The sequence below is a fragment of the Nematolebias whitei genome, chromosome 12, assembly GCF_014905685.2.
Source record: "Nematolebias whitei isolate Nwh7 chromosome 12, NemWhi1, whole genome shotgun sequence".
In the NCBI taxonomy this organism is placed as follows: Eukaryota; Metazoa; Chordata; class Actinopteri; order Cyprinodontiformes; family Rivulidae; genus Nematolebias; species Nematolebias whitei.
In genome coordinates, this window is record NC_056509.1 from 42,210,765 (window position 1) to 42,221,187 (window position 10,423).

The 10,423-nt window shown below is 41.1% G+C and overlaps 2 protein-coding genes across 2 annotated transcripts in view; one reads left to right on the top strand and one right to left on the bottom strand.

The window, feature by feature from the left end:
* Positions 1–3,997, top strand: part of heca (hdc homolog, cell cycle regulator) — a 20,316-nt gene extending 16,319 nt beyond the window's left edge. Inside the window, exons 4-5 of the mRNA XM_037685606.1 lie at positions 1,691–1,845; positions 3,833–3,997. Coding sequence (XP_037541534.1) covers positions 1,691–1,845; positions 3,833–3,997 — 320 coding nt within the window. The remainder of the gene's footprint in view (positions 1–1,690; positions 1,846–3,832) is intronic.
* Positions 3,998–7,094: 3,097 nt separating this feature from the next.
* On the bottom strand, positions 7,095–9,824 carry mtif3 (mitochondrial translational initiation factor 3). The gene is made up of 3 exons (XM_037685607.1): positions 9,366–9,824; positions 8,866–9,017; positions 7,095–7,483 (listed from the first exon to the last, which is right to left on the bottom strand). The coding sequence occupies exons 1-3, from the start codon at positions 9,820–9,822 to the stop codon at positions 7,256–7,258; spliced, it is 837 nt and encodes a 278-aa protein (XP_037541535.1). The 5' UTR covers positions 9,823–9,824; the 3' UTR covers positions 7,095–7,255.
* Positions 9,825–10,423: the final 599 nt, after the last annotated feature.

Genomic DNA, 10,423 nt, shown 5'->3' on the forward strand with positions numbered 1-10,423 from the left:
CCCATGTCACGTCAAGGGTCCTCCCTCCCATTTTCCTTAACGAGACACGCTGCTCGCTCCCTCACTATCCATCCTTCGGTTCAAACAGTCTTGTACTGCCATCTGGTGGTTAAAAAAGGTACTAGACATAAAAAATTAACCAACATTTCTTCTTAAATTTGACAATAATTACTAATTATTGTCAAATTTCAAACAATATTATCGTTTATCACAACAATTTCTGAGACAATTAATGGCCCAGCAAAGTTTGTTATTGTGACAGTCCTACATATGACTTTTATTTACTAGTAGAAAGTAGAGTTTAAGATATGTAAAAATACAGATGTACCAGTAAACAGCCCAACCTCGTGAGGGTTGGATTTACTATAGAACTGCTGATAAATTAGTTCAACTGATTTAAATAGTAATAAACTGAAGGTTTAATCTAACAAACATATTATATGTGATTTTGTTGTTTTGCTCTTGTAAATACGCTATATGTTAGGTTGTTCGGTTGGGTCACATTGCATTGTCGGGACTCCTTCAGGGTGGGAGTTGGACTCCACCAGGGCTGCCCGTTGTCACCGATTCTGTTCATAACGTTCATGGACAGAGTTTCTTGGTGCAGTCGGGGTGGAGGGTTTCTGGTTCGGTGGCCTCAGGATTCCAGCGCTGCTCTTTGCAGATGATGTGGTCCTGTTGGCGTCATCGTGCCATGATCCTTCAGCTCTCACTGCAGCGGTTTGCAGCCGAGTGTGAAGCGGCTGAGATGAGAATCAGCACCTCCAAATCTGAGGCCATGGTCCACAGTCGGAAAATGGTGGATTGCTCTCTTCAGGTCGAGGAGGACGTTCTGCCTCAAGTGGAGGAGTTCAAGTATCTCGGAGTTTTGTTCATGAGTGAGGTAAGAATGGAGCGTGAGATGGACAGACGGACTGGTGCAGCATCTGCAATATTGCGGACTCTGTTCCGGTCTGTTGTGGTGAAGAGGGAGCTGAGCTGTAAGACAAAGCTCTCTATTTACCGGTCGGTCGTTCCTGCCCTCACCTGTGATCACAAGCTCTGGGTAGTGACCGAAAGAATGAGGTCATGGATACAGACGGTTGAAATGAGTTTCCTCTGCAGGGTAGCTGGACTCTCCCTTAGAGACGGGGTGAGAAGTTCAGTAATCAGGAGAGACTCGGAGTAGAACCACTGCTCCTCCACATGGAGAGGAGCCAGTTGAGGTGATTCGAGCATCTGGTAAGGATGCTTCACTTTGAGCATGTCCAACTGGGAAGAGACTCCAGGGAAGATCCAGGACATGGAGAGACTTTGTCAGTTGGTCTGGGAACGCCTTGGAGTCCTCCCAGAAGAGCTGGAAGAGGTGGCTGTGGAAAGAGACGTCTGGACCTCCTGATCAAGCTGCTGCCCCCGTGACCCGACTTCAGAACAAGTGGAAGATGATGGATGGATGCTTTTGTTAGGTGGTTTTCCAGGATTTTATTTGTCAGGCTGACACTGAAGAGCTGAAGGCCAGAGCGTTTCTTCCTGGTCGCTCCTTTGAAGAAGTAAAACCACTTTAGCATGAAGATGTGGCATCGTGGTCTTCAGTTTCAGGTGTTCCTGTCCTGTAGTCACGTCACGTAGTGATGGACCATAAAGACCCAGACTGACTTTATTCATATTTTTCATTTGATGAACTAATCACAGGTGAAACGTCTTCCAACAGGTCGGCTGATGCACCTTTATGCCATCTGTGTGGACTGTCTGGAAGGCGTCCACAAGATCGTCTGCATCAAATGCAAGTCCCGTTGGGACGGGAGCTGGCACCAGCTGGGCACCATGTACACCTACGATATACTGGCGGCCTCGCCCTGCTGTCAGGTACGTGCTGTCCGGATCTGTGAGGGGCATCGGTCAGCACCTTTTCAAAAAAGAGAAGCTACGTTGACCCGGTCCGTTGGACTTTTGAAGCTGTTGAGAATTTGACAATTAAATTCTTATTGCGACTCATTTTAGCCAAAAATCTAACGAACTTTGTGTTTTTAAGTGTGTTTATGTTTTTACAGGTATGGCCAAGAAATTGAGAAACTAGAAAAAGTTTTTCCCTGAAAGTAAATTACTATAGTAACAGAAGTACTACTGGTACTGTTACTATTACTAGTTGGGTACAAGTAGTACTAATATGAACTGTAGCACTAATATTAGAAATAATTTTAGCATGAGTACTATACTAATATTGGTACTGTTAGGACAGATATTAATGGTGTAACTAGTACTAGAGGGAGTAGTTGTAGTACAACTAAGATCAAATAGAACTTTATTGATTTTCCAGGAAATTGTACTACTGTACTTACTACTGTAAACTCATAGTATTAGTACTAGTACTGCTAGTTTCTAGTTATGCTTGTAGCACTCATACTAACTCTAATAGTAGTACTGGTAATAGTACGAGCAGCAGTAATGTCAGTTCTGGTACTAAACTAGTATTATAAATTAGCACAATACCTATACTCGCAGAATTACTAGAATGACTACAGTACTAATAGGACTAGTAACAGTTGCAGTACTTCCATTTGTATTAATACTAGTAGTAATGCTAGTAATACTGACACTAGCTCCAGTAGTAGTACTGGTAGTGGTAATATTCATACTAGTACTAAACTGGTTTTAATAGCACAATTACTATTAATTACTATGTAATTACTAATAGTCCTAGTATTGGTACTGTTAGGACAGATACTAATGGTGTAACTAGTACCTAGTCCTTTTTTGTATTGAATGCTTTTTGAATACTAGTCCTATAGTATTGGAACTAGTACTATTGATTTTCCATACATATTTTTTTAAATACAATTTTTTTTTTTTACCTTTATAGATTTTTTTTTTATTTAAAGTTGAGATAGCTCTAAGATTGACTAGTTTATTACTAGAGGGAGTAGTTGTAGTACAACTAAGATATAACTTTATTGATCCCACAGGAAATTGTACTACTGTACTTACTACTGTAAACTAGTAGTATTAATACTAGTACTGCTAGTTTCTAGTTATGCTTGTAGCACTCATACTAACTCTAATAGTAGTATTGGTAGTACTACAAGTAGTAGTAATATTACTTCTGGTACTAAACTAGTATTATAAATTAGCACAATTACTATACTCAAAATTACTAGAATGAGTACAGTACTAATAGGACTAGTAACAGTTGCAGTACTTCCATTAGTATTAAAACTAGCAGTGATGCTAGTAATACTGACACTAGCTCCATTAGTAGTACTATTAGTGGTAATATTTGTACTAGTACTAAACCAGTTTTAATAGCACAATTATTATAGTATTGCTAGTCCTATAGTATTAGGAGTAGTACTACTGACTTTCCATAAATTCATATTTTGTAGATTTTTTTAATATTAAAATGTTTTGTATTTTTAATCATTTAAAGATTAAAAAAAATAATAATTTTGATATTTTTTATTTAAGGTTGAGATAGCTCCAAGACCGACTAGTTTATTGTGGTAAAAATAAAAAATAAAAATAGTATTTTAGTCAGTTTAGGTGGTCAGTTTGTCCCCACAGAACACGAATAGTCAACGTTGAAGGAACTTCCAGGAGTTGATGCTCGTGTTCGTCCCCGAAATCACTAAACGTTCCTCTGAGTCTGAGCTCCAACTGCAGAACTCTTAGTTTCTATAAATTAAATAAAACCAGTTGAATAAAAACTTGTGAGCTTTTTTTGTCTTTAACCTGAACTTGAGCTCTCGATCAGTCGTTTAGAACTACTTCCTGTATTTACGTCACCGTTTGATGCTTTTTTTTTAACGAGTCCCATCGAGGCGTCTCCTGAGCTGACCCGTGTCCTGTGTGTCCCCAGGCCCGTCTCAACTGTAAACACTGCGGGAAGCCGGTGGTGGATGTCCGGGTGGGGATGCAGTATTTCTCCGAGTACAGTAACGTCCAGCAGTGCCCTCACTGCGGCAACCTGGACTATCACTTCGTTAAACCCTTCTCCTCTTACAAAGTCCTCGAGGCTTATTGACAAATGTTTTAATGCATGCTAGTTCAGCTGCTTTTGTTCTCATATTTTATTATTTCTAACTCAATCTAGGACAAATTTTATTTTTTATTTTTGTTTTGTGGGGGGTGGGGTTAAGTTGGTTTTATGTTCTTAAGTAAAATAATACAACTCTGGTTACGGCAGAAGAATGGAGCTGGAGGACGGCGTCTGCGGTTAAGAGTGTTGATAAAGTGTGGAGCTGATATTCAGGTCAGAAAAACACTTTTATCTGTGACAAGTGAATGTACATGTAAGCCAAATTTACTTTTATTTTTTACCAAATGCAATCCTAAATTTAAAAAAAATAAAATTAAATAAAAATTTTAAAAAAGAATCCCACTCGTTTTTCTTCAAGTTCTCATTTTCACTTCCGTCTCGCCGGTCGACAACTTTAATAAAATCAACACGTTCACATGTAGAAAGAAAAAAAACTGATAGAAGTGCCGTATTTTTCAAACTATAAGGCGCACTTAAAATCTTTTCTCAAAAATCGACAGCGAGTCTTATGATCAGGTATGTATCAATTCTGGTTGTGCTTACCGACCACGAACCGATTGTTTTATGTGGTTATTGTGACTGAGCTGAAAAAAGTTTGACTTGCCGGTTTTGTTTCGCTTAATAGTCCGAAAAATCCGGTAAAATCAGAAACCGCTCCTGTGCTTTCCCTCATTTAACGAACGAAACGAACTCTTCAGAAGGCTGAAAGATTTTAGACTCGACGTGCATTTTCAGAAGGCTGTTGGACTCTCATCTGTTTTATAACTTTTACAAAATTCTGCTGTAGAATCGTGAAAAAGTGACGCAAACAAAATGTTCCTGCGCAGACGAGTAAAAGCTCCGTCCAGTATTAGCGCACGAGTCTCGCATGATTTGACGTCCTCTTACAGCAACATTTTATATAAAGTATACAAGTCAAAAAACATGTATTTTAAAACTGAACGCAACAGAAGCCTCTTTCAGGTCGCTTTGATCCCATCTGTGACGGTTCTTGGGAATCGAATTGCATTTGAAGAGCCGTAAGTGCAGGTCTGAGGTGTCTGAACTGAAACCGGTTTCCCCTTCAGAGATAGTCTGGACCCCTTCAACCCACGTAGGTTAGGTAGTCGGAACATAATCCACCCTGAGCTGAGCTCTTGGACCTCCTGAACCGACGTGACCCCACACGAGCAGTAAAGTTTACAACACGGACAGAGGTGCTTGAATGTGAAGCCTTTAGAATTTTCTATATTTCTGCATAAATAAAAAGAGAGCCCAGTTAAATGAGACAAAATATTTTACTTGAGTTATTTATTTATTGAGGAAAATGATCCAATATTACATATTTGTGAGCGGTAAAAGTATGTGCACCTCTGGGATTATCGGTTAATTTGAAGGTGAAATTAGAGTCGCGCGTTTTCAATCATTGGGATGATGATCAGGTGTGAGGGGGCACCCCGTTTGACTTAACGGGATCTGTCAACTCTTCACAGCATGTTGGTGGAAGTGGATCATGGCAGGAGCAAAGGAGATTCCTGATCTCAGAAAGGAGTTGTTGACGCTCATCAGGCTGGAAACGGTTACAAAACATCTGTAAAGAGTTTGGACTCCACCAATCCACAGTCGGACAAACTGTGGACAAATGGAGGAACTACAAGACCATTGTTACCCTCCCCAGGAGTGGTGCACCAACATAGATCATGTGGATCACGTGGACAAACCAGAAGGTTGTTGGAAGAATGTTTTGTGGACGGATGAGACCAAAATAGAACTTTTTGGTTTAAATGAAAATGTTTGGAGAAAGGAAAACAGCACTCCTGCAGAAGAACCTGATCCCATCTGTGAAACGTGGTGGTGGAGGTGTCATGGTTTGGGCCTGTTTTGCAGCATCTGGGCCAGGACGGCTTGCCGTCATTGATGGAACAATGAATTCTGAATTCTATCAGAGAATTCTAAAGGAAAATGTCCGAACATATGTCCATGAAGTGAATCTGAAGAGAAGGTGGGTCCTGCAGCGACACAATGACCCTCGGCACACAAGTGGTTCTACCAAAAGAGTAAAGTTCATGTTTTGAAATGACCAAGTCAAAGTTCTGACCTTAAGCCAATCCAGATGTTGTGGAAGGACCTGAAGCAGCAGTTCATGTGAGGAAACCACCATCGTCCAGAGTTGGAGACGTTCTGTACGGAGGGATGGGTTCAAATCCCTCCAAGCCGTTGAGCAGGACTGATCCACAGTATCCAGAAATGTTTAGTTGTAGTTACTGCTGGGGGGGGGGGTCACACCAGGTACCGAAAGTAAAAGTTCACATACTTTTACCACTCACAAATATGTAATATTGGATCATTTTCAAGTATAATATTTTGTCTCGTTTGCTTAACTGGGTTCTCTTTATCTACTTTTAGGACTCGTGTGAAAATCTGATGTTTTAGGTCAAATTTATGTAGAAATATAAAAAAAATTCTAACTTTCAAGCTTAAAAATAATGTTTTCACAACTACTGTACGTTAATTTGTTTTTCTGGTGCTGATCGAAATCCTGAATACAACGGTTTGATGAATGACGGGAAGTTGCGCAGGTGAGTTTGATGTTTGAAAGAGCCCGCTGTGGTCACTGGAAGCTCAGGACGGTCTGAGCTGCGTCTGACGTTAACGAGACGTGGACGAGTTTAACTCTTCGGTCTGTGAGCTCTGACGTCATGAATGTCTACTTTAAATCAAGTAACTGAGCTTGTCACGTTTTAAACCACAGAGCTCGTTGTCCTTAATCGAAACACCAGCACACCCACTGACGTCCCGCTAGTCGCTCGCTTCCATCCCTCAGTGGGACGTGGATGCGTGCGTTTCAACCATTTCATCGCAAAACGTTTTGGGGCTCCACCAGGTGTGAACAGTGGAGCCAGACCCGCAGTCAAAGCGCCCAGAACACGTCTGAGCAGCACCCGTGAAGTTGTTTTGCAGCTGACTCGTGTGTTTTTTCACAGTCGTGAACATTTTTATTTCAGGTTTGTGGTTTTTCCATCCGTTATTTTAGACTCTTAGGACGGGAAGTCTCTGCTGTTTTATGACAGATTCTGGTTTGCAGCTTTTCTTCTCGAGTGTTTTTTTTTTAATCAGCTGACGTGATTTGCAACAGGAAACGTGAACAGCTGAAAGAACCCCGAGCTCCTGGCTCTGTCTCCAAACTATAAACAAAGTCCGTATGAGGCCCCGAGCTGTGACGTGAAGGCGCAGTTGTTTTGTACTTGTGAGACGTTTGACCCATTACTGCTGTGCACACTCTTCTGGCGTGACCTTGTTGCCAACAGGTGTTTCGCTCTGAGCCTCCTCAGAAGGTTTTGCAGCTTTTTGTGTTCTTTTCTGCAACAGTTCATTTTTGGACAGCGGCCGGACGGTGCACGTGGCTGTGCGACCTTCTCGTTTCACTTTTGGTTGAGAGACGAAGGCCACCATGATGCTCATTTGCTCCACAATTTGCCCCAGAGCCGAGTCCTGCAGAAAGAAAACACGAACGGAGTTCAAGGCGGGGCGGATATTTCTACCATAGATCTTTGTTGTGCCTCCTAAGTTACACTCAAACTAATGAAAACCACAGAAATTGCATGAAAAGAACTTGATGAAAACAGCTGAAATTACAGTCGCTAAAAACATGCTGAAATGTAGCTAAAATGTAAGAACAAGCCTAAATAAACAAAAGAAAGCAGAACGAACACAGATTTGCTGAATTAGGTTTGAATAAGCAGAAATAAGCACAAAAATTAGGAAATAAGCTTAAAAAAGGCGTAAGATTAAAAGTAGCTGAAAGGGCCAAAAGAAGCTTAAACCTGAAGGAAGCAGAAAGAACTGAAATGAGCTGAAAAAATGTGGAATTAGCTGAAACAGCTAAAATTAGCATAAAAATAGCTAAATAGTAGCTGAAAGAGCAGAAAAAGATGAAACTAGAAGAAAAACGCTGAAAGGAGCATAACAAGCTGAAATTAACATAAAGAAGTTAATTAGGCTGAAAGTAGCGAAAATAGTCACAAAAACCTTGCATTTATCTGAAAACAGATGAAATTAGCTTTAAAATGCTGAAAAGTTAGAACAAGCTTAAATTGGCATAAGAAAGCAGAAAGAACATGTTTTCCCGATTAGGCTGAAGGAAGCAGAAATGAGCACAAAGAAGTGGAAATGATCTGAAATGAGCTAAAACACAGCTAAAAAGTAGCTGAATAAGCAGAAATAAGCTTAAATTACATGAAGGAAGTGGAGAGAGCACATTTTTGCTGAATTAGGCTGGAAAAAGTTTAAATGAGTGTAAAAAAAATGTGGAAATAGCTGAAAAAGCTACAATCAGCATAAAACAGCTAAATTGTAGCTGAAATAGAAGAAAAAGCTGAAACTTGCATAAATAAGCTGAAAGGAGCAGAACAAGCTGAAATTAGCAGAAAGAAGTTAGAAGAAGCACAAAAATGTTGTAGTTCGCAGAAAGAATCTGAAAGGAGCACAAAACAGCTGAAATTAACTGAAAATATGTTTACATTTGCACAAGGAAGCTGAAAGAAGCTGAACCAGAACAAAATGTGAAAGGAGCAGTAAAAGGTTGTGAACACATCTAAAGATTTGAAGGATGTAAAATGAGCTCAGTTCATTTTCTACGAGACAAAAGTGGCTGAAAAGGCTAAATATTTCAAAAAGCTCAAATTGTACCAAGACCAAAGTCATAGCGGGAAAGAGCTGAACAGTTTGATTCATGATTTGTTGAAATGGCACAAAAATTGTGGAACGAGGAAGATGGTGAAAGACTTACGGAAGAAAAACGGATCCTATCGGAGCGAAAGCTTCATAAGAGTTGACACGTCAACATGAATTTGCTCAGTTTTATCTTTCCTCACCAGGTTATCGACAGGCTTGTTTCTTTTTGCCAGCAGCGTGAGCCTGACGTGGTGCCTCTTCTCCAGCCAGCTCTCCAGTTGTTTCTGTTTGGTGGTGAGGTCGTGAGGTGCGATGTCGACTTTAAAGGTGAGCTCCTTCAACTGCACAGACGCTGTGGAGACAACGGAGACGAGCTAGCACCGACTACCACTGCAGAGCAGCGTGCACACAGAAACTAAATACAACTGCATACTCTGCACAGAATACACGTTCAATGTGTGTAAATATACAAACAGCAGAATTAATGTCTCTACAGTGTGTTTTAATCAACCACAAATGCCTACTTTAGTTCCTTTTTCATCTTTAAAACCATTTTAAAGGTGACCTAAGTGTTTTTAGGCTTATGTATTTTAACACAATAGAAAGTGTTTTCTACAAAATCTCAAGCGGTCTACAGTTTTTCTTCTTCACTTCCTGTTTTTTCCTGTGCGACCGTGGTCTGGGCTCCTGAACGACCCACCTGCCTTCGCCTTGTGCTCCCCCCACAGTTTCATCTGCTCTTCGTGGATCTGTTTGCCGCTCATCAGCTGGTACACCGGAGGGTCTTTGTGTTTATGGAGCAGCACCAGTTTCAGATTCTTCGTGTCCATCAGTCTGATGGCTTTGCTTGAATGCATGACGCCCAGATTCTCGCCGGTGTCACTGACCACCTGGATCTCTTTGTGAGGGATCTTACGGCCGACGCTGACGATTGAGCCGTGCGCTTGGAGATCCTGCTTCTTTTTCGTTGTCGCAGGCGTCTCTTTTACGTCATCAGCTTCTGAGGAGAACGAAGATCTTCCCCAGGTCGCTGGGATGACGTTCTGACCTCCGCAGTACATCAGGAATCTTGATGTGGGTGTTCCGTAGACAAGCCCCCCACGGCACGCAGCTCTCACCGTGTGGCTCAGAAGCCACCGAACACAACCAGCAGACATAACTTGAACACATAAAAAATAAAAATAAAAATCATGTAATGAAACAGAAAAGAGCATCAAAAGCAATTTGTGCAGCTGTGATCCAGTTAGAATCTGTCACTGCTCACATGACGCTCCTGAACGGTAACTCCACCAACTTAAAACTTTTGCCCGTTAACTTTTTATTTTCCTTCTCTGTGTCCCCGAAAGACGAAGGCGGAGCGACGATATTTTTGCCAAATCATTCAGTGTGCACCTAAAACTGAAAACCTTGTAGACACAATCCAACTCGAGATGGTCGTCACAGCTAGGCCTGCCACGATAACAAATTTTGCTGGGCGATTAATTGTCTCGGAAATTATTGCGATAAACGATAATATCGTTTGGAATTTCACAATAATTAGTAATTATTGTCGAACTTAAGAAGACATTTAATTTTTGTGTGGCGTACCTGTTTTGACCACTGGATGGCAGTATAAAACCATTTCAAGCAAAGGATGGATAGTGAGGGAGCGAGCAGTGTGCCTCTTTAAGAAAAATGGGAGGGAGGACCCTTGACGTGACATGAGCTGTCTCTCTTTGGTTCTCAAAATGGTGGACGCTTCGTGTGGTTTGAGCTCTT